Source organism: Lynx canadensis, chromosome E1, assembly GCF_007474595.2.
Source record: "Lynx canadensis isolate LIC74 chromosome E1, mLynCan4.pri.v2, whole genome shotgun sequence".
NCBI lineage: Eukaryota > Metazoa > Chordata > Mammalia > Carnivora > Felidae > Lynx > Lynx canadensis.
The window spans coordinates 9,481,774-9,505,981 of record NC_044316.2 but is presented as its reverse complement, the minus strand read 5'-3'; the positions used below and the strand labels follow the sequence as shown (position 1 = coordinate 9,505,981).

The 24,208-nt window shown below is 44.5% G+C and overlaps 2 protein-coding genes across 2 annotated transcripts in view; one reads left to right on the top strand and one right to left on the bottom strand.

The window, feature by feature from the left end:
* The window catches only part of ADORA2B (adenosine A2b receptor), a 24,704-nt gene extending 15,047 nt beyond the window's left edge, over positions 1-9,657 (top strand). The window contains exon 2 of the mRNA XM_030296188.1: positions 8,711-9,657. Coding sequence (XP_030152048.1) covers positions 8,711-9,377 — 667 coding nt within the window. The 3' untranslated portion in view covers positions 9,378-9,657. The remainder of the gene's footprint in view (positions 1-8,710) is intronic.
* On the bottom strand, positions 9,644-24,208 carry ZSWIM7 (zinc finger SWIM-type containing 7). The gene is made up of 5 exons (XM_030296193.1): positions 24,008-24,208; positions 21,255-21,276; positions 17,026-17,128; positions 12,728-12,832; positions 9,644-11,435 (listed from the first exon to the last, which is right to left on the bottom strand). The coding sequence occupies exons 1-5, from the start codon at positions 24,096-24,098 to the stop codon at positions 11,319-11,321; spliced, it is 438 nt and encodes a 145-aa protein (XP_030152053.1). The 5' UTR covers positions 24,099-24,208; the 3' UTR covers positions 9,644-11,318.

The window sequence follows — 24,208 nt, the reverse complement described above, 5'->3', positions numbered from 1 at the left end:
AGGCGCCCCAATGACAACTTTTTAAAAACCTTTTTAGTTTGGTACCATGAGAAATCTGAAAAACGGAAGCAACTACTCAGTGTAAAGATTTCCCTCTTTTACAGACGGCCTCTTGTGAACTAGAAGCTGAAGCTCAAGACCGTTCACATGCTCCCCCCGCCCCGTGCCTTGTTTTGTTTAGAGCTACCAAGTGGGTGTTAAAACACGTAATATGTGATTAAGAAGCCAGAGTTCTGTTCTCTTCTTGTAAATTCAGGCTTCTATTCAGCACTTGTGTGCCAGGCCCATTATTGGTGTTTTGGATTCAACAGTGAACGAAACAGGCTTGCCATTGCGCATGCTTCCGCGGGAGGAGACAGAAAACAGGGCTTCGTGGGAGGTATTTGGGGAGGGGTGCCGTGGGAACCCGGAGGTGCCCGGGGAGCACAGCAGTGGACTTCGGTCCCCACTGGTCTGCTTCTGTGCGAATTCCCGCAGCGTGAGCTCCGGTACGTGTCACGGGTGAAGAGGGAAGCGTGCTGGCTCAGGGCACACTGCCTTGGTTCATCTATGGATTCTTCCAGGAAAAAGGAGTTGGGATGGGGGAGTAGTCTCGTGGTTCAGCAGAAGAGGAAAAAGCCCTCCGTTTGACTGCTGTGTCGCAGGAGCCCCTGTGGGCTCCCAGGAACGGGGAGGAATAAAAAAACAAACGGTGCCTATATCTGGGCCTGCTTCCTCAGAAAGCCACATCCCAGCCTGTGGTCCTGGCGTGGCTGGCCACCCTGCCCACCGTGCCCCACTTCATCACAGCCCCTTGGCTCACAACAGCTCTTTCATCTGCATTGTCTGGGCACTTACTGACCTCGCTCTCATTAAAGTTTCGTCAGAATTTCTACTAGATTTTTGGGTTGCGTTTTAATATTTATTGTGGCAGCCTCTAGCTCCGCTGAACTGCCTGCCCAGGTGATCCGAGTTAAGTCGTCTAGTTAGGAAATTGTGTAGGTTTTGAGGGGTCTGCCCTAAGCCCGTTTTTACAGGAAGTCCTGTCATTACTCGTGTGCACCTTTAGAGAATATGAGGTTTTCTAAAACTGGATTATTTACACGCTTTAGAGCAGAAATGTTTGTCTTACAGAGGAGTACAATTTGTGAGCCAAACAGAATATAAAGAAAAAAGTCCCTAAGCAAACAGGAAACGATTCAAGAAACAGCAGCAGAACTCCATATGCATTCACTTAAGAGATCTGTATTCGTAAAGTGTTCTGAACACATTGTATCTGCTGAAGGTCCCAGCAGCATGGAAGGTAGTTTCCACAGACACTTTTATCCTCATTTTTTTCTTTTTTAAAGATCTTTATTAAAAAAATTTTTTTTTAATATTTATTTTCTTTTTGAGAGAGACAGAGACAGGGCAAGCAGGGAAGGGGCACAGAGAGAGGGAGACACAGAATCCTAAGCAGACTCCAGGTTCCATGCTGTCAGCACAGAGCCTGATATGGGGCTTGAACTCACAAACCATGAGATCGTGACCTGAGCCTAAGTCAGACACTTAACTGGCTGAGCCATCCAGGCACCCCCCTCCAATTTTTTTTAATGTTTATTTTTGAGGGGGGGGTGCAGAGAGCAAGGTAGACAATCCAAAGCAGGCTCCAGGCTCCAGGCTCTGAGCTGTCAACAGAGAGCCCAACACGGGGCTCAAACCCACAAACCATGAGATTATGACCTGAGCTGAAGTTGGACACTTAACCGACTTAACCAACACTTAAGCCACCCAGGCACCCCTAAAGCTTTTATTTTTAAGTAAGCTCTACACCCGACATGGGGCTCGAACTCAGGACCCAGAGATCAAGAGCCACACGCTCCGGTGACTAAGCGAGCCAGTTGCCCCAGTGTCATTTTTTGATGCCAGAGCACAGATGCTGCACAGCCCCCGGGCCACTGCCCGGGGCAGCTGCCCTCGGGCATGTGCTGAACTAGGAGCTCCTGAGAGCTGGGCACTCTGATCTCTGAGACCAAGAAGGTGGCCTGATTTGAGCCAAGGCTGCAGAGCCAGAGAGGGAGGAGACCCTGCCCCAGAAATAGGCCAGCACTTGTTATGCGGCACTTGGCGATTCCTCTTTCGTTATGTAACCTCAGCGTCCACACTGTTCCCTTTGTTGATTCCCCCCATGTGACTGTTTTCCTATCAATCTCCTTAGCTAATGAGCCCCTTCTATGGAGAGCGGGTGGATCACAGCACCGCTTCGTGCACAGCAGTGCATTTCCCAGAACGTGGACTTGCCCAGAACACCCTTTTTGTGTGGGATACAATTGTTCCTGCTTGTTTGGAATAATAAAGCTGCTTATGCTTCCTTTATTCATCTCTTCATCGCCTTTTATTTACACCTCCTGTGTTTGGGGCAGACGTCCGGCTTTGCGGCCCTTACTGCTGTGTTCGGGGCCCTCCGTGGCAGAGCAGAGACAAGCATAGGGGCAGATGCAGGAAAACACTTGGCCCCTGCCTTTCAGGAATGTTTTGGGGACACACACACACACACAGGAGGATGTTCTGGGAGCCACTGGTGTATAAGGAGCAAAGCATGAAATCTGCAAGCAAGAGGTGGGGCCAAGGAAGGAGGCCAGCATTTAGGAAAAGGATGGGGGCCCAGATGGAAGGAGATGAGAAGACAGGGCAGGAGGCTGCTACAGCCTTCGTGAATGCCAGAGACCCCGGAGGTCATCCCTTCCAGCATCCTGCCCAGTGCAGGGACACCTGTCTGCTTTCTCCAACATCTCTATCTCCCACCTGGGCCCAGGCACAGGCCTCATGGATACTGTTGTGTCATTATAGGTACTGGAGCCCCAGCGCTAAAATTGCTTTCATTTCTGGAGCCCACGCTGCTCCTGTGGGCCTGGCTGTGTCCTCCAACAGAATACAGGAAGTCTCTTTGCTGCCTTTTAAGGACTGCTTCCCAAGAAAGTAGCAGGGCCCCCATCCTTCAGGTCTTTAATTCCCGCGTGGCTGGCTCCACAGGGGAGGCTCCCTGGACCCAGCGAGCAGCTCTGGCAGGGGAGAAGGTGAAGCAGCAGACCCACGGCTGGCTGCACCCATGGTGGGCCCATGGCTGAGGGACCAGTGGAGGCGGGAGCTGGGATCTGTGGAGCAGTTGTATGTTCCCGAGCAGGAAAACGACTCCCTTTGGCAAAATTGGAGTCAGGTTTGTTTGAGTTTGTGTCCCGACTGCAGTCAGGGGCAGAGGCCAATCACGTAACCTCTCAGAGCCTCAGTGTCTGCATCTGTAAACAGGAGAGAGAGCAGCCCTGACCTCGGAGGCCTGGTCTGAGTGGGATGGGTCGGGCGGGCTGTGCGGAGGCGGCGCTTAGACAGCAGAGGCTCCGTGTTACTGCGGTTCTGTACGGCTGGGGGAGGGGGCCTGTAGGTACAAGTGTCCAAAACCTAGCGTTGGCTCGTGTGGTTCAAAGGCTGCCAGAATGTTCCCATTCTATCTACCAGTTGGGAGGAAGTGAGGAAGGAAGACCTGTCTTAGATTAAGTGGGAATGATGGGGCGCCTGGGTGGCCCAGTCGGTTAAGCATCTGATCTCACGGTTTGTGAGTTTGAGCCCGTCAGGCTCTCTGCTGTCAGCATGGAGCCGACTTTGGATCCTCTTTCTCCCTCTCTCTCTGCCCCTCCCCAACTTGTGCGCACGCTCTCTCTCTCTCTCTCTCTCTCTCAAATAAATAAATGTTTTTAAAAAGACAGGAAGGATAAACTTTTTTTTCTACTTTAGAGTTTCAAGTGCCATTGGCATATTAAAGATGAAAAGGGAGACGTGGCTTCAGTGTCAGCTTTAGCCAAGTATTTAGCCCAGCCAATTAACAATAATTGTTAATTTTCTTTTTTTTTTTTAATATTTTGTTTATTTATTTTGAGAGAGGCAGAGAGAATTCCAAGCAGATTCTGCACTATCAGCACAGAGCCCGAGGTGGGGCTCGAAGTCACAAACTGTGAAATCATGACCTGAGCTGAAACCAAGAGTCAGACACTTAACCAACTGAGCCACCCAGGCGCCCCTAATTGTTAATTTTCAACCCCACAATGTTCTCTACATTCCCTGGCTGACTAGACCCAAAGTCCCACCTCGCCTTCCCAAGCACTGTGCTCTCTGGGTCACCACCGCACCCCTATTTCTTTGACCTCTTCTCTGAACGTTCCCTTGGCCACCTGGCCTTGACCCAGATCTGCATCCCCAAGGACACGGTTTCCCCTATTTCTGCTTACACCTAGACCTCAGGTGGGGACTTGGGCTTGAGCTCTTTCTCTTGGTTCTCTCCACTCTCCTTTCCAGGGTAGACATGGAACTTTGGTGTTGCCCATGTCCAGACACACTGCCCGTCCTCTCCCCGCCCTGCTGCCACCCCCCCTGCTCCCCTTATTCGTGCCAACCACACCACCCACCCGCACCCTGGTCTCAAGTCTTTGGTCTCCTCAGTCTTTCTCGCTCTCCTTTGGTCTCCCGATTCCACGATGTAGCCTGTACCTCATCAACAACAGTTGTTGTACCACGGTTAACCACTGTTAAAGCCACAGTGGCCACCATCCCGCCACATTTTTTTTTTTTGTTTAAAAAAAATTTGTTGTGTTTATTTATTTTTGAGACAGAGACAGAGCATGAGCAGGGGAGGGGCAGCGAGAAAGGGAGACACAGGATCTGAAGCAGGCTCCAGGCTCTGAGCTGTCAGCACAGAGCCCGATGTGGGGCTCAAACTCGTCAACTGTGAGATCACGGCCTGAGCTGAAGTCAGATGCTCAACTGACTGAGCCACCCAGGTGCCCCCTGCCGCACTCTCTTCGCCACATTTTTCTAGTGAGCTCCCGCTTCCACTCCCAAGACCACTCAAGGGCCCTAGCCATGCCCTCACCCTTAGGGAGTGAATTTTCTTCCCGAGCATCTGAGGGGACAGCAGCTCTCAAAAGGGCTGCTGCCCCTGCCTTTTGACCACCCAGCCCTCCCCTCCTGCGCTATCCCTGTTGTCCTTACTTGAGCCACAGCAGAGAAGTGTCCCTTCACATCTGCACTGGACCCACACCCTCCAACCTCCTCAGGTTCGTAGCTCCCTAATAATCTTGCCTTTTCCCTCCATCTTCTCTCTCTACTGACTGTCTTCATCAGGATACTGACATCCACTGTTCTCTTGATGTTCATCTCCTTGCAACCCATCTTCCCTTCTTTCCTTCTTGCTTCCCTAAAATTCAGTCTCCATACCATGAGCTGTATAAAACATAAGTTACTACCATTCCCACTTAAAAGCCTTCAACAGCTTCCCAAGGCATTTGGAATATCAAAATCGAGTTTCCTTCCCATGGCCTGTGGCTGGCCCTGCCCGATCTTCGGTCACTCACATTTCCTTTTGCTTCTTTAGGAAAGTGAAATCCTTTCCTGTCCGAAAGCCTTATTCCATTCTCTCTGCCTGGAATGCTCTTCTCCCCACTCTTCAAATTTTATACTCCTTTGAAACCTTTAGCTCTGCTTAAGAAGCCTTCCCTGACATCCTATGTCCACAGTCTTCCTGTTTTTCTCTTATCTGCATCCTATTCATTTTGGTTTGGCCAAACTCATTCTGATTTGTAATTACACATCTGCGTGTTTACTTGTTTACTTTCTGTCTCTTTCGTTAGCTTTACAACCCACGAGGGCTATGATTATGTTTCCAGTGACAGCAGAGTGCTTGGTACAAAGAAAGAACTCTGCATGAAATAACAGGGAAGAGAGGCTGTGTTTGGGGGTTCACAAAGTGGTGACCAGCTGCTCCCCTGATGGAATCTTCTGCTTCTCCTTATCTAAGCCAATTTAGCATAAAAGTAGTTTGTCACGGGCGTCTGGGTGGCTCAGTCAGTTGAGCGTCCGACTCTTGATTCTGGCTCAGGTCATGGTTTCACAGTTTTGTGCGTTCAAGCCCCACGCAAGGCTCTGTGCTGGAGGTGTAGAGCCTGCTTGGGATTCTCTCCCTAGTCCTCTCTCTGAAAAATAAACATTTATAAAAAAGGTAGTTTTTCACATTTGCAGCATCCAGCAGCTTTGTGAATTCCAGTTTTGTTTTGAACGCTAGTGGGAAGCCACCCCGTGATCCCTCCACGTACAGAATACTCGGTGTCTAATATTGCTTTAAAAAACGTCAAGTACAACAGCAGTGTAATATGGTGCAAGGAACACAGGCTTGAGAGTCCTGACCTAGCTTTGCTCTTTGGTTCTCATGTTGCTTTTGTCACTCACAGACTTTGTGTCGGTTTCCTCATTTGTAAAACGAGAGAAGTTTGATTAGAAGAGAGAAGAGTCCCTTCCAGTTCGTATGCTTTTGGCTGCAGGTTACCAGTAGCTTCAGAAATCGACATTCAATGATCTCTTAACTAGAACGTGGAGCCATAGCCGTGATGGTTCTGGGGTTTCTCTCCTTCTGCTTTGCCATTTGCTTTGTCTCCAGGCCAGCCCGCGTGGTCATAAGATAGTTGCTGCAGCTGTAGGCACCACAGCCTCCCGTAAGAGCATCAAGAGCAGAAAGGGATGGGCATGGGGAAGGGCTCTCCTCCTGGGTCTCCCTCCTTTCATCAAGAAGTAAACATCCTTCCCGGAAGTACCCTCGCAGACTTCCTTTTGTCTCATTGACCGAACCACCTCATTTATCCCCCCCTAGACCATCACCTACAAGAGGATTTGCTTAGCCAATATACAGTTCATCCCGGCTCAGGACTAGCCTATATTCAACAGTATTTGATTAAATACAGTTGAGTCCTGTGAACAACAAAAGAGAACGGGCAGGACTGTTGATCTCTGAGGACCTGCCTCATAAATCTAAATTCCTATGATTCTAAGTGCCTGGCCTTTAGGGAGGCTGCCTTGTTATCCTGCAGAGACTAATAGCTTCTCTGGTGAGGTAATGGACAGGAATAACATTTTTGTAAGGAATGACTGTACATTCCTGAATGAGGAAGGGAACAGAAAGGGTTTAGAAATAGATGGATTTCTTGGCTAAGGAAAATTCAGTGAGCAACTGAGCCCAGCAGGTCGTTTGTAGTAAAGGCCCCACAACTGAGCTGCCAATTGCTGAGAGCTGCCCTTCTTGGGAGCAGAAAAGATTAGGGATCATGGTCACTTACCAGTCAAGGTCTCTGTTAACTTCCTCAACAAATGGTACTGGTTCTCCTGACTGTCCAGGCCATAGCATCAGGTATTCCTAAGTAGAATCTTCTTTTAAACCGATTTGACAACAAATCAGATATGTATTCATAATGGCCATATAATTAAGAACCCACTATATATGTCAAACACCGTGCTAGGTCCTGGGATACCAATACAAAGGGACAAGGTCCTAGTCCTCAGGAGGTTGACATTCTAGTTGAGGGGAGAACACACATAACAGATAAACAAGCTGTATGCCAGGTGTGTGTCTGGGGCCAGAGAGTGGGAGTGGCCACGTCAGCCTGAGAGGTTATCAGGACAGGAGGTGAGCCTTGAAATAGGAACAGGTGTTTCATCGGTGTTGTGAGCAGCATGGGCCGGGAGGGAGCCGCTGGCTAGGAATGGCAGGCACTGGGTAGGTGGGGCTGAGGCCTGGAGGATTCTGTGGGTCATGCTGAGAAGTATAGGCTTTATACTGCAGGCACAGGAAATTGGACACTTCCCGTAGACAGGTCTTAAGGTAATGTGTATCGAATTAGCTCCCCATTTTCTTCCTAGAGGTTAAGGAAGGATTTTCTTTCATTTCCTCAATACATTACATTGAATACATATTATTGATCAATTATTAATAGCCAACTTTTTAGCTTTGCTGCTAACCATATGTGGACTAGTTCATGGCAGAATGTCTACATTGTGTATTGTGATTTCTCGCAATTTTAAGTAAGATTTTAAAGGTTTAAAATTACTAAGAGTGATTTCATATTTGCTAAGTAATTTCCCAGTTTTTATCCACTTTGCTGCTAACAGAGAGAGGGGCATCACCAGAAGTGTTGTTCTCTAGCAGTTTCCAGAGGTATTCAGGGAGGATTCTTCCCATCGTCTGGGACAGATCTCTTGTGTATTTGTGGGGGACCAGAAGGATTCTTGCCCAGAGCCACCAAGGAGTGGTGACTCCTGGGGGCTCCAATTCTCACTTCTTCAACTTTAGTTCAGATGGCACCTTACTGATGAAGCTGCCTTGGAACATCCTCTCGAAAACCGCAGTCCCTGCCAGTCTTGGTTTTCCTTACTCTGCTTTTTCTCTTTGCACACCACACCTCTCCTTCTAACATATCATACAACTTACTGATATGTTTGCTGTTCATTATAAGTCGTCTCCCCCCCCCCCCATACTAGAATGTAAGCTTTTGAAAAGCATGGATCTTATGTGTTCTGTTTACTGATGTAGCTCACCACTTCGAGCAGTGCCTTATAGAAGACCTGTGCTCATAAGTCGGTATGTGGGTAATTAGAAAGCACCCTCTGAGACTTCTCCCACTTCCCACTGACCGTTGTGGTCAACAGAGATGAGCTAGTAAGTCAAGAATGAAAATCTTATTGAGCTTGTTAGAGCAAAACTGTTCATACTGATTTTGCGGGTTTCATGTTGAGGGTAAAAGGCTGTGGTGCCCTTTGAGGGTGAACCTGAAAGGTTGTCATGGGGAAAGGCCATGGAACAAAAGCAGAGGTGGGGGTCTTGGACTCTGGTTACAGAGTACTGCAAACTGACGATAACAGATGATGTTCTTTTGGACAGGTATAAGAGTTTGGTCACTGGGCCCCGAGCGAGAGGAGTCATTGCTGGCCTCTGGGTCCTTGCCTTTGGCATCGGACTGACTCCATTCCTGGGGTGGAACAGTAAAGACAGTGCCATCAACAACTGCACGGAACCCTGGGATGGAGCCACAAATGAAAGCTGTTGCCTCGTGAAGTGTCTTTTTGAGAATGTGGTCCCCATGAGCTACATGGTCTATTTCAACTTCTTTGGGTGTGTCCTGCCCCCACTGCTCATCATGCTGGTGATCTACATCAATATCTTCATGGTGGCCTGCAAGCAGCTTCAGCGCACTGAGCTGATGGACCACTCAAGGACCATCATCCAGCGGGAGATCCATGCAGCCAAGTCCCTGGCCATGATCGTTGGGATTTTTGCTCTGTGCTGGTTGCCAGTACATGCCATCAACTGTGTCACCCTTTTCCAGCCAGCTCGGGCTAAGGATAAGCCCAAGTGGGCAATGAACATGGCCATTCTCCTGTCACATGCCAACTCAGTTGTCAATCCCATCGTCTATGCCTATCGGAACCGAGACTTCCGCCATACTTTTCACAAAATCATCTCCAGGTATGTTCTTTGCCAGACAGATGTCCTCAAGAGTGGGAATGGGCAGCCAGGGGTGCAGCCTGCTCTCGATGTGGGCCTATGACCTAGGTCCTGGCCTCTTTAAGAAGGCATAAATTCACAATAAAGGGACAGACAGGACGTGACCAGCTGATTCCCGTTGTTAAAGACAGCTACACCTTGTAAGCATATGGGCTGCCTCTTTTAAGTACTCCCCTGGAGTCACCACATACCTAGCTAATATGTACATGTTATGAGTAGGCTCCAAAGGCTCACAAATGTATTTATGGTTCTTTCTGGATGCTCCCACTGTGTGGATGATGCTGATGGCTTGAATGGATCATAAAAGACTTTTTTTTTTTTTTTTTAAGAGTCTGCCTCTTCTTTGGTAGAAAATGAAACTATTTTACTGTGAAACACTGTGAACTATTGTAATACAAATATTTTTTAATTTAGAAGCAATGGAAAAACAAAAGTTGGACATACTAAAAATACATACTTATTCCTAGGAAGGTGACCAGGAAAATTAAAAGTTTAATTCTTCAGTCAAGAAACTGCTGTATTTATTTGGGGAAATGACACTCTAATAAGTTCTGAAGTAGAATATCAGATAACAATTTTCCTAACATTCTTCTCCGCATACTGCAAAGCCATACCCTAGAGGAAGAAACTGGAGAAATGGGATCGATCCCTCCTCTTCCAGACTGCGTCTTCCCCTTCTAGAGTTAGGCAGTGATTTTGAGTTCTCTACCAAGCTGACGTTTGGCCAAGTTGCTGGAGCCCAAGTGTGAAAATTTTAATAAGTAAAATCCTAGAACTGTGTATGTGTATGACATGAAATAAAAATAAAACTTAAAAAACAAGCTCAGGGTGCTGAATCTACCTTCTATTCTTTGTTCTGAAGACTGCTTAAAGGGAGAAGTTTATACCCAGCCCAAGCTTCCCAAGTAGGAAAGTCCTGACAGCTTTTGTGTGCTGCGCCTCCACGGAACCCAAGGCTCTGGCCACCAGAGAACGCTGCACCGCCTGTGAGCCGGTCACATGGCTCTCCAGCACCTGCACCTCGTGTTTCCTGGGCCGTAAAATCTCTCCCCTCTGTGTGTTCACTGCTGTAATATCTGCACAAGGAAGCTGCAGGTGTGCAAGCCCCGCAGACAGCATGCCTGGCCTTCCAGGCTCCCGTCCTGGCCATGAATGGCTTTCCTTAGGAAGTTCTTCTGGGCTGAGGTGGCCTCATCTTCACTGCCATCTGTCCTTACCCTTCACTCTCTCGGGGTCCAGACGAGTCCCATCTCCCTCCCTTCTAAAACTCTCCTCTTGGAGTCTCTTTTCCGTTTTCTTGTTCAGACTGGAAATCCTTGGTGGTTTCTCTACTTCCTTCAGGGCATGACTTTGTCTCTTCCTTCATTTGGCTTCTTATAAAGCTCAGAAACGCACGCAGAGCAAAACCAGCCCTTTCCTTGCTTCAGATACGCCTTTCTAACGATACAGCTTATGTAAGCTTTTTTGGCAACACCACCGGGAGCTAAAGCTCAGTGAAACTAAAACCCCGGAGTCTTTTTATAGGTGCTGCTGCTTAGCCATAGCTCTGCTCTGCTCTTTTGTTGCTGCAGAGTGATTCCCTGGACCCAAAGAAAAGAAGTAACACTTAACTCATCTAAACTTTTTCTTACCAGTTTCATCTACCATTCCAACCTCTTAAAAATTACTAAGTACTTCAGTAACTTAATCTAATTGCAGACAGGGTGTGATAGAGATTAGGGTTTGTTTGAGTCTAAAATGCTTGATTCCACCTCAGAAATTTATCCAAGGGCCTCACAGGCGGGTTCTGATTTTCCACAAGAACTGTACAGAACTTCAAACCATACACACATCCTGGGTTGCAACTCACAGTCTCTTGTCCAGGAGGGAAGAGGGACAGTAACAAGAAGTCTCCAGAAGATTCTTTCACCTCTCTTCCACATGAACCACGTGTTTCCTGGTGGGACTTCTATTTTGAAAGATAATGATGCTTAACCTATACCTTTTATGCTTTTTGTTTCTTCTCTGCGAATAATACGTCTGTCAGTTGCTTGTCGGAGACCTTCAGCTGTCGGCAGGTCCCTGTCACCTGGCTAAGATAAACTGCCAAGAGATGCTTGCACTGGAATACAAAACACAACTCCGTTAATCGGCAGGGCCGAGATAACCAAGACCTGTCACTACATTTGGTAGGAAAGGAGTGGGCACACAGATTAAAGACTTGCTGCCTAAAAACTGCAGATAAAGGTGACACAAATGTATTCTTTTCTGGAAATCAGAGGGGATAAAGGAAGTTTTACTTTGCCTGTTGTTTTCGGAAAGTTTAGGCCCAGCTGGCACAGGGTGTATCACCCACAGTGAGAAGCAAGACAGGCCCCTCATTGCAGTCTTTGGCTCTGCCTCTTTCTTCCGGCCTTCAGAAAGCTATTCACAGCGATGGCGAACGTTCCTTGACCTACTGTGTTGCTCAGTGCTTCCCACAGACTGTCTCACTTAAATCTGTCAGCTACCCCATGAGGACAGGTCTTATCCCCATTCTACCCATGTGCCCAGAGTCTACGCTCCCTTAACCACTGTGCTGTACTACGGGGGAGGGTGGTGAGCAGAACCCTCACAGACAGCAGCCTGTGGGGAAGTGCTGCGCCTTATGTCACAGAACACACAGCTTAGATATTGCAGGGGCCCTAATTTAATCCTGTCATTTTACAGGTGAAACAAACTTAGGGCACATCAGCTGCAAATGCGGCCTTTCAACAATCAGATGCCCAACTTCCCACCGCCATTCCCGAGATGTTTACAAAGTTAACAGTGTAAAAGAAAGGGGAAGAATGGAGTGGATACTATAATTTTCCTTGGGAAAACTGACAAAATAGCTACCTGCTCTTAGGTGGGTAATGCTGTTCTCCTTTGGAACAGGGAGTTGTGTGAGTATGTCCTGCTCCTGCTTGATGCTCTGGGCTCCTGTGAAATCGGCAGAAATATCAATGTGCTCTCCTGCCCCATGGTGAAAATCAAGTATGGCTAAGTGCCAGGCTGTCTTATGGGTGTAGTGGGAAGAAATACCTCGTAGCTGAGTTGGGGATATGCAAAGTCGCCAGCAGTCACTTTAGTTCATATTTTTGTTGGGCCGTCTAATTCCCCAGTGCCAACTTTCAAGATTACCTTGTTGCCCTCCCCAAAGTTTCACCTGTGACCTTTTAAATAAACAATTGGGAAATGGATGTAGATCTAAAAAATGACAGTGCATTTTGGGAGGGTAAACCCAAAAGAGAGGACGGAAATCCAGGACAGTAAACCGTTTGCTTCAACAGGCAGTAAAAATTCTCACTTTGTACAACTCTTAAACCATGCTAAGGGGGCCAAGAATTTCCCTCCTAATTCGACTGCAGTGGGAAGAGCCTTCCCCATCCTCACCAGCAGGCTGTCACTCTTCCGCAGCACGGAGAAGGCAAACGCAGGACATGAACAGTAATGACAAGAAGCCAAACATGTGTACGTTTTACCAGAACTTCCAAGTACCTATAAAGGAAAGGACAGATGGGATCAGACTTCAAAAGGTGCGCTGGAAAAGCGCTTCCCTCCCCTGAATTTATCCGCCTGATGACTCAGAGCAGCTCTGCAAACCGTACTGGGAAGGGCTGCGGTAACGTCTTACACAAAAGTGAAAACTCAACTTCCCCATGTACAGGTTCTGTCCTTGAGGACTTCAGACCATGAAACAGGAGTTTCAGGCTAGTTAAACCATCCACATGAGCCATTTTGTTCCTCCGCCTAGTGATTTACAGGGTCCACTCCATGGGCTGCCTAAAAAAGAGGTGGGCGGGAAAGGTCCCCTCAGATACACATTATTGTGGTGTTTCTCAGCCTTTGGTATTGCACAACATGTGTGTACGTTTCTGAAGCTTCCGCCGCACACCTAAACAAAGTGTGGAACAGGTAAAGAGCAAGCAGTGAGGCAGAAATACAGGTCTTCCAGAGAAAGTAGGAAAGGCCTCTTGAAAACCGTTTGAGAGCAAGGAGAATAAATAAAGCAAAGAAGCCTGCAAAAGGGATGACTCAGCTGCTCAGGGTGGAGGTCTCAGAACGAGGCACGCCTGGATCTGCCGATTCACCTAGCAGGATGGCAAGAGGACGCAGATAGGAGGAGGGGTTGGTAAGAGGCCTAGTCCAAGAACACATCGCCTTGTTGGCAGGCAAGGGACAAAAAGGAGACGTACAGTGAAATTATGATGTGTCTGTGGTGGACAAACTTGTCAGAGAAATCACTTGTTTAAGCCTCTCTACCACCAGGGAGCCCAAACCAAAAATGTTAAGGGCTTCACTCCTGGAGTTAATTTCCAAACTGGAAGTGTAAAATCAGTATCCAAGGAAGCAGAAACATCCTGAAGGTTATTTTACCGTGAGATGCCACTTAGGAATTTGCCACAGGGCTTTCAAATTAGTTTTAGGCTCCAAGATGGCAATCTGAATGAAAAGGCCAGGATGAAAAAAAAAAAAAAAAGTCAGCACTCCTAAGATTCTTCCTTCTTTCTCCCCAACAAAGAATAAAGCAACAGGTAAGGCTTCAACAGAATAGCAGTGTTCCAGGTGTCATGCTCGTTTGTCAAACTGACAGCAGCTAGAAAGCAGACTGTTTTCCACTTAATCCTGGGGAAAAACCCAATATCCAGCAGTGACATGAACAATTCTTAGGTCTCCAACTATTACCGATGAATAAAACTTTAGATTTCTTCCTTTATCTATCCCCTATGTTTCTTCTCCCTGGATTTAAATTTAAGCAGGCACAAGCCTCTGGAATTCTACACTCACTTGAATGGTTCCTCAGCTCCCTTCTTTTTGTGGGTCCCCAATCCATGAGAATACCCTGGATGATGCTGACTAAATGCCAGGTGACTTAGGGATGGGAAGAAATTCTACAGAGGTTCCCTTGCCTGATGCTTTCAACGGCTGGCTGAGATTAAAAGTAAAATGTTCAAGCGTCCAAGGCAGTAAACACTGTTGTGATAGCAAATTTTGAATTTGCTTCTTCCTTATCTAGCATCAGATGACTAATAAACCCAATAATAAGGTAAAAATCTGAGTCAGAAATGATTAGAACTGGAAATTGACCTCAGGGATCATCTAATTCAATTGCTTTATCCTCCAATGGAAAAATGACCTCCTCTTACAGGAAGTGCCCCACTTCTCCCACTCATAGTCTGGAATGTTCATCCCCAGAAGGAGACAGATTTTAGAAAAAAGTAACACGTGGGAAATAGGATACTGAGACCCAAGAGCAGACTCGTATGAACTTCACTTGGAGGACGTCTGCTGTGGTTCCAGTTGGGTTCTAAGAAGTATGACCCACTTAGATAGGCATCCATTCACAAGTATAGTTTTATTTTATGATTGCTCCAAGCCTTTTAGGAGCCATCATAGTGCTAAATGTATTATTTATTGTTTCCTGTGTTCGGTGCCTCTCTCTGAAAGAAGATTATACATTCCTGCCCTATTAAATACCCCTGGCTATGTGACCTGCTTCAGCCAATAAAATGTGAGTAGCCAAGCAGAAACATTAAAGATTGGCACACACCACATCCTCTTTTCTCTCTGCTGTGAGATCCACAATATTCCAGAGAAGGACTGCCACACCAGCTGGGATCCCTGCGTGATGATGTTTTGGAGCAGAGCTGCAATGAACTCTCAGTGGATATGAGGCATGAACGAGACACAAAACTTTGTTTTCGTGAGCCTCTGAAATTTGTTAACCACAGCATAACTTAGCCTCTCCTGACCGATGCCTCCCCCTCCCTACCTGAACCAAAAAAGTTTACAGAAAAGCAACTCAGGTGACAACAACATAGTGGTGACTTTGCAATAATTACCACTGTACCTGGAGGAGAACAGTGCGAGTATCAGGTTGACCTATGGAAAGAGACTAGCAGGATATCAAGATAGTGTCTGACTCAACTTTTATCATGTCAGAGAACCTCTGACTAAAGCCAAATTCTGACTATGTCAGTATACAAGGAAACCATTAAGGTTAAATTGAGGGTGGACGTAAGATTTCTACAGCTTCATTTAATTCAAAGTCCAAGCTGAAAGCCACAGTACTAGGAAGTTAGCATTTTTATGATGAATAAAGCAATGTGATATGGTACAGGCTGGGAATGAGGGAAGTTAAGTAAGCCGTGGCAACCTTGGAAGAAACAACAAGGCAACGATAACGAAAATATCTCAAACAAAATCTTTCAGACTTTAAGTAATGACCAGATCACAGAACTAGAAGACTAGAGGTGCAGGTCAGGCGTAATGCTAACACTGGAACGGAGACAAAAAGTCAAACTAAACGATGTGGGAAAAACTCACAGGCCCTTCTTGTTCCGGGTACTTTAGCTACATAGAAACCCCCAATAAACACACTAGGCAGAGACATGGAAAAACCTCGTCAGGCACAATATCATTTAATAGCTGTGATCTGTTAAGCCTTCTGTCCTCTAGGTCTGTGACCTAGTCATTACTTAAAATCTGAAAGATTTTGTTTGAGGTATTTTATCTGCTAAGTTCGCCCCGACAAAATTCTAACAGGCAGCCTCTTTTAAGTAAATACGACCCGAAATTTCTAACTGCGGCACTCAACATTAGTCACATCATTTTCCTTAATGAAGAAATGAATGAAGATTTTGCCAGACTGGTTAAGTTATGCTACCATGTGAAACGGCGGGTTAATTCACTAACCAAAGGCACCAAGCAGGCTTTGCTCATTCTCTCACTAAGAATGAACGGACATGGTCTCAGCTCTGAGAAGTTCATCATAAATAAACCAGAATCCAAACACTGAAAAACTCCCGTCTCTTCCTGGTCTTCAGCAAGACCTAGATTACATACTAGAGCTGATGGCTTTTTTACTCCTTCCAAGCCAGACACAAAATGCCAATGTTCTTCATTCACAACCTTCCCTTCCCTCAATCTCACTGCACTTACATGGTATCATATAGCTAAATTGGGGGGCGGAGGAGTGGGAATGGAATGTGGCCCCATTTATATATAAAAAGAGACACTGTAGGGCAGCAGTTACAAGTCCCAGCTGCCAGATGTGACTGTTAATTCACTCTTCTGCATCTCAGTTTCCTGAAAGATAAATACCTTGTTGGGTTTTTGGTGGGAAATAGCAACAAGACATGGAAATCTGAGTCTTTCAGAGTCTGTTCAGAGGCTATTACTTTACAAATCTACCTATCTTAAATTGTAGAGGGCAAAACTAAGGTTCAAGTAGACTGCCTACATCTGGTATACTTAATGAATACTACCTGACAATAGTTTTGAAAGATCACTTCTGACAGATCAATCTGAGCATATAGAAAGACCTCAAAATATTTTGGCATTTACTTGTAGGCGACAGATAATGAACAAGATGGAAATATCAACCCAGTTTTTTGAGGAAAAGTGCCTGTTATCAAACCTGGGAAAGAAAAGTCGACTATGCTCCGTTAGACTTGAGAAAACAGCCTCTCCACATCATTGCTGGTTCTGTATGTTGCTCCTGGGCAGGGTTAATAAGTCATATTTATCTTATCTTAATTACTAATACTTAATTTTACTAAGTTGGGTCAAATGTTCTTCTATAATCCAGGAAATATTTAAGGCTGGTCATCATTTTCCATTGAGATTCATGAAAACATTTTGTCCTAAGGGATTTCTTGCTGAGATAATCCCCACCTCTGGATTTCTACCTGGTAAACACGCCTCCCACTGGGCGATGAGATTAAGGTGATGGACTGTCGATCAACAAGGTCCAAGGCCTGAATGGCTGATGGGCCAAAGATGAACTTCAGCCTGAGAAACAGAGAGGCTACAGGTTAGACTGCCTGTCACCTCAGCAACTTCGCCCAAAGGATCACCGACTGGCAGTTGCAAACAATTCATTTTAATTTGAAAAAAAAAAAGGCAATATAGGAGAAACCCATGTAATTAACCCCCCAGAATGTTACCATGTTTGCAGATAAAACCCTGTTTATACTTCATAGTGCTTCCTGTTCTTATTCCCAACTTCCTTTCATCCCTGAGGCAACTGCATGCATTGGTTGGTTTCCTTCCTGTTAACGTTTTTATATTTTATTATACTTAGTACATTGAATACGTATACTTCGCACACACACACATATACATACGTATACGTATATATACATGTGGTATTTTAAGTTTTTTCATTACTTTTTTTTTTTTTTAATTTTATTTAAATCCAGGGGTGCCTGGGTGGCTCAGTTGGTTGAGCGTTCGATTTCGGCTCAGGTCATGATCTCGCAGTCTGTGGGTTCAAGCCCCACATCGGGCTTTGCGCTGACAGCTTGGAGCCTGGAGCCTGCTTCACATTCTGTGTCTCCCTCTTTCTGTTCCTCCCCTGCTTGCATTCTGTCTCTCTCTCTCAAAAATAAAGATTAAAACAAAAATTTTTTTTTAATTTTTATTTAAATCCAGGTCAGTTAACATATAGTGTAATAATGTTTTCAGGATGTCTTATAAGTTTTAAAACATAAAAGATATATTGTAGGCATTTTTGGCAACCTGTTTTTTTTTTCACTCAATGTGCTTTTAAAAATGATGCATATTAGGGGCGCCTGGGTGGCGCAGTCGGTTAAGCGTCCGACTTCAGCCAGGTCATGATCTCGTGGTCCGTGAGTTCGAGCCCCGCATCAGGCTCTGGGCTGATGGCTCAGAGCCTGGAGCCTGTTTCCGATTCTGTGTCTCCCTCTCTCTCTGCCCCTCCCCCATTCATGCTCTGTCTCTCTCTGTCCCCAAAAAAATAAACGTTGAAAAAAAAAATTAAAAAAAAAAGATGCATATTATATATATGTATATTCATATATCTATGTATCTATTCATATATCTATATCTGTTAAGATTTTACTTTATTTTACTTAAAGTTTATTTATTTTGAAAGAAAGAGCATGAGCAGGGTAGGGGCAGAGAGAGAGGGAGAGAGAGAGAGAATCCCAAGCAGGCTCCATGCTGTCAGAGCAGAGCCCGATGCAGGGCTCAAGCTCATGAACTGTGAGATCATAACCTGAGCTGAAATCAAGAGTCAAGACGCTTAACCAACTGAGCCATCTAGGCACCCCAAGGTTTTATTTTTTTAAGTGATCTCTATACCCAGTGTGGGGCTTGATCTCACAACCCCGAGATCAAGAGTTGCACGCTCTACCACCTGAGCTAGCCAGGCACCTCAATATATATTTTTTAATTTAACTTTTGAATAATATACCATTGTATGTACATGCATCTTGTTTTTTAAGTACCCTATTGACAGGCATTCTGATCATTTCTATTTCACATTATAAATAATACTCAATTATCCCCGTATATGTCCCTTAGTTCTTCCTGGTTATATAAGTAGAATTGCTGAGTCTTAGGATGTGTGCATTTTTCAACTTTAATAGGTGTTGCCAATAGTTTTCCACAGTGGAAACAGCGCAGTCCCACTAGCATTGTTTAAGAGTTCTATTTTCCCACATCCTAACCAATTACAGTATTGTCAGAGTTTTTCTTTCTTTTTTTAAAAAAATTTTATTTATCTTTGAGACAGAGACAGAGTGTGAGTGGGGGAGGGGCAGAGAGAGAGGGAGACACAGAATCTGTGAACCCGCAAACCGTGAGATCATGACCTGAACTGAAGTCGGACGCTTAACCAACTGAGCCCCCCAGGTGCCCCCCTTGTCAGTTCTTCATAACCCCTTTGGTGGGTGTTAATTTGTTCTTTTTTGCATTAGTAGTAAAGGCTAACCATCTGTTAAAGGATCTATCAGAAAAAAATTTGGTAGGTGAAGAAATTCTTGTGTTAAGTGAGAAAGGCTGGGCACAAAATTGGTTATTTAGAAACTCTCAATCATGCTAAAAAATTTTTTCTTAATAAAATTCACAATTATCTCAAAATAAAACATTTAATTTAAATAAAAAGGCAATAAACCCAACTGTAACAGTGATTATCACTGGGTGGTATGATTGTTGACATTTTTCATGTTTTCTTTATTTTCCAATAACATTTTTTTACGGGTAGGAGTTACTTTTCTAAACTGGAAAATAAAGTGGCCTGGTTGAACTAAAATGGGAAAGTTAATGTTTTAAAGAACTCATAAGATCTGACACAAAACATAAAGACAGAGCTACTAAGTATTCAAAATTAACATGTTCAACTTCTTCATTTTCCAACAAACCAGTCTCTTTACACAACAAACCATTTGAATGGGAAGAGTTTTAAATTTTTTACATTAAACATATGAAGATTATCTATGGACAAAGAAAAATAAATTTGGTCATAACTTTATTAATCACAGTTAACTTTAAAAATAAACAAGAATTTTTAAACCTGCTTTTGTAACTTTATTGTGAATACCTCTTCAATGCAGTATTTTTTATATCACTCTTAATAGTTACAAAGAATTCCATTATAAAGATGAATTACTTTACTTTTCCCCAAACTCCATTTTTGGATAATTAGGGTTTATTAAATCTAACGTGAATAACTAGATTGTTTCCAGGTGGTTTTTTGTTTTTGCTTTTGCTACTATAAGCAATACTGGATGAATATGCTCACTGTAAAATCTTTATGAACATTCATGATTACCTCCTTGGATACATTCTTTTCAGTGGAATTTGTAAGCCAAAGAATATGTATGTTTTAAAGCTCTTATAACCTGTTGCCAGATTACTTTCCAATTTACACTCCTACCAGCAGGGTATCAATTACCCTTTTCTCCATGCTTTTGCCAACATCTAGGACATTCTTACCAACATCTTTTCTGTGGTAGCCAGTTTTATAGATGGAAAGTTGTGTCATTATTTTAATTTGCATATTTATGATCACTAGTAATATTAACCCTTTTCCCCAAAATTTTTGGCTAATTTACATTTTTATTATTTCCCTATTTTGTTTTAAAAGTAATTTTTTTCTAATACATAATCTCTGTAAAAAATTTAATAGAGAAAAGGTTAAAACCTTTTCTAAACCTAAATTCTATCTCTTTTCTTTCCTCTAAGAAAGCCACTGGTACAGGTTGGTATATATCTTTCTAGACCTTTAAAATATAAGCATACTGGGGTGCCTGGGTGGCTCGGTTGGTTAAGAGTCCGACTCTTGATTTCAGCTCAGATCATGATCTCATGGTTGTGAGACTGAACCCTGCATCAGGCTCTGCATTAGGCATGGAGCCTGCTTTAGATTCTCTCTCTCTCCCTCTCCCTGTGCACCCCCCCCACTCTCTCTCATTCTCTCTAAATAAATAAATGTGTACATATGCGTATACAATTAAATGTCACTTATTCCTAGGTAGCTTTCACCTTTTTGTTGCTATTGAAAATAGTTATATTTTTGAACTTTGTACGTGAAGGAAAACAATTTTTAATTTCTGTAATACAAAAACTTTATTCTCTTGGTTTTTAAAAAGTTGTATCATCTACAAATAAGGATAGCTGTCTTTTCTTACAAATAGGTATGCCTCTAATTTCTTTTTCAGGTGTTAGGCTAACAGCTACAACTTCTAGAACAATGTTAAACAAAAATGACAAGACAACACAAGAATGCCCTGTACTGTCAAATGTGGTATTGGCTATTGGACAGATTTTTAACAATCCTGTCAAGAAAATATTGTTCTCAGTTTAGTAAGGGTATTTTTAAAAATCAATAGTTGATGTTGAAAGGATCTGACTTTTAAAACACATTAATGGGGGTGCCTGGGTGGCTTAGTCGGTTGAGTATCCGACTCTTGATTTGGCTCGGTCATGATCTCAATTTGTGAGATCAAGCCCTGCGTCGGACTCTGGGCTGACAGTGCAGAGCCTGCTAGGGATTCTCTCTCTCCCTCTCTCTGCTCCTCCCCTGCTCATGCACACATTCTTTCTGTCAAATTAAATAAACTTAAAAAAAAATGGTTTTTTAAAAAAAAATTACAACAGGATATATACTTACAATGATAAATGCTCATCAGGAACTGTAAAACAAGAATGGAAAGAGAGTTAATCATGTTAAACCAGTGACCCCACAGGCACAAAAACCTTTAAAAGACTGTAACCAAAAAGGTTTTTGTGTAAGATGGTGATTAAGTCTATGCATCTAATTTTACTTCTTCCAAACACCTCAATAAACAATAACACAAGGATTTTTTTTTTTTTTTAAACATAAACTCCCAGGGATGAAAGGACAGGGAGAGACAACTGCTAAGATACACTGGAAAATAATTCACAAGACCTGAGGAAACTGAATCCTAAGCTAGCAATGGAGAAAACCAAAAAATAACGTACCCTCTTCCCCCCTAAAATCCTCAGAAATTAGTAGCACTGGGTTCTTTTACAGGTAGGGATGAAGCAGGGGGGCTAAAGTAATAAAGACTCTTTTAAAGTAAATTTTAGGGGCTCCTAGGTGGCTCAGTCAAGTGTCCGACTCTTTGATTTCAGCTCAGGTTATGATTTCACAGTTCTGGAGTTCGAGCTCTGTGCTGACAGCTCAGCGCCTGGAGCCTGCTTCGGATTCTGTCTCCTCTCTCTGCCCCTCCCCCACGTGTGCTCTGTCTCTCTCTGTGTCTCTCAAAAATAAATAAACATTAAAAAGAAGAAAAAAAAACTTTTCAGACATGTAAAGGTTCAAAAAGTACACCTCATGTGTTCTTCTTCAGGAAACTACTAGTGTATGTGCTCTATAAAATAAGATAGTAAACCCAGAAAAAGAAAATTGTAGATACACTACACATACAGCTCAACATAGGTAAGAGAATTCCTAGGATAAAAATGGTGAAGGAAGATCTCAGGAGATATCCAGGAGAGCAGTCAGCCCATGTTCGATCAACTCTAAGCTCTAGGAGAGATTTCTATAGGAAAATGAAATTGATAGAACATCTCACTTATCTGAACATCTTGAGCAGGCATTTAGAACACTGGTAAAGAGTTTGAGGTTGAACTGGGGATAAATACATAGAAAATTAAAGAAACAAACACAACCACAACAGCTGTAATTCCAAGGAAAACAAAAAGTTACATAGGAAAGAACAAATAATTGCTTCCTACTGGCCCAAATGTGATACATATCACATCATCATACAAGTGTAAACTCAAATCTTGATCCAAAAAAATTATCATTGAAGGATACAGATCAGGAAGAGTGTATGACTATCTGGGACAAATACTTTGAAATAGCAGAAAAAGGTTCTGCTGGAAATAAACATGAATCAATGGCAGTGGGTCCTCAGTCTCAGCCATGAGCATTAGGGGCACCTATTGGGCCCTCTCCAAGAGTGTCACTGTGTATAGATTAACCCATTCAGACAGACCCGCTTTTTGCAAACACTGTTTGAGCTAACATTGGTTTTTCTCCCCATTCTTTTGGGGATTTGAACATGTTTGAATACCTGGCTGGCCTAACCTTTTAAGGGAATATACTACGCTTGTGTTAGCACAGCTTACTTTTCTCAACCCTTTAAAAGCAGAAACTCAAGACAGACCCTTTCAGAGTGCAATCCTTTTTTTTTTTTTTTTTAAGTTTATTTATTTTGAGGCGGGAGGGGCGGAGAGGAGAGAGACAATCCCAAGCAGGCTCCACACTGTCAACGCGGAGCCTGACTCTGGGCTTGATCTCACAAAACCAAGAAATCAACCCTAGCCAAAATCAAGAATCCCATGCTTCACCAAATGAGCCACACAGGCGCCCCAAAAGTGCAGTCCTTTTAAAACAAAAGCCACCCAAGTGAATAAGCAGTGGCAGTTTTGAGTCCTGAACTACTATTAAGTGACTCTTTTTACACTGGTTAAGTAATTCTAATTTGTCAATGCATTTTCTTTTTTTTTTTTTTTTAATTTTTTTTTCAACGTTTATTTATTTTTGGGACAGAGAGAGACAGAGCATGAACGGGGGAGGGGCAGAGAGAGAGGGAGACACAGAATCGGAAACAGGCTCCAGGCTCTGAGCCGTCAGCCCAGAGCCTGACGCGGGGCTCGAACTCACGGACCGCGAGATCGTGACCTGGCTGAAGTCGGACGCTTAACCGACTGCGCCACCCAGGCGCCCCTGTCAATGCATTTTCATTAGAATTATCGTCTTAATACTACTATGCTGAGAACACATCTTGAGATCACCTCGGTGATTTGCTAAGCATAGTCACAGAGCATCCTCTGCTGGTCAGAGAAATAAAAGGTGCTTTCACAAGATCTCGGTTAATTCCAGTTATTGCGTATGCATTTGGGTTTTGTGGCTCTAAAATATTTGGGGCACGCAGGGTACAAGAGGATTAACTTTAAAATTAATTTAAGATTTTAGGGGCGGGGATACTACAGGCAAGTTGAGTAATTCAGAACCCCACCTTTCCGAACGTCCCTGCAGACTCCCGTGCCTTCCGCTGTCCCAGCCCGATGCCCCTTCTGAAGGGTTTCGGGACAGCGCTCAGCACTTCTGTTCCTACAGCCCCCCCCTGGCCTGCAGGGAACCACTGCGCTGCTCCCTGAACAAATTTAGATCTTCTTTTCCTTCCTTTCTTTTCTATTTATCTTTTACGAACTGGGGCTTGGTAATAGAACCAGACGGAATAAAGAACCCAGAGACCCGGGCACGGAGCGCGGGGGCGGGGCCCCAACCCGGCGCCCCGCAGGCCCAGGGAACTCCGCCTCTCGCCTCCCCGCCCCGTCGTGCCAGGTCCACCGCCCGCAACGCAGCTACGCACGCCCTCCGGCCCGTACTTCGCGCGTTCTCCTGCACCGCCGCGGCCATCTCACTCAGGAGCTCCTCCACGACAGCGGGCAACGTGAGTCCAGCCAAGGCGGCGGCCATGGCGTCATAAACTATGGCTTCCTAGGAGAGCCCAGAAGGCGCGACGCTTCGACAGGGAAGCGTCCGGGAAAGATTCCCGCCGCCGGCCGGGGGCGGGGCGAGGCGCAGTG

Excerpts from the sequence above, each read along its gene's own strand:
- ZSWIM7 (XM_030296193.1), bottom strand. The coding sequence starts at position 24,098 with ATGGCCGCCGCCTTGGCTGGACTCACGTTGCCCGCTGTCGTGGAGGAG. Across the intron at positions 12,833-17,025 it reads GTGGGAGGCGTGTTTACCAG|GTACTTGGAAGTTCTGGTAA; the intron begins GTAGAAATCCAG and ends TTTCCTTTATAG. Across the intron at positions 11,436-12,727 it reads GGAAGAGTGACAGCCTGCTG|TGCAAGCATCTCTTGGCAGT; the intron begins GTGAGGATGGGG and ends TTTGTATTCCAG.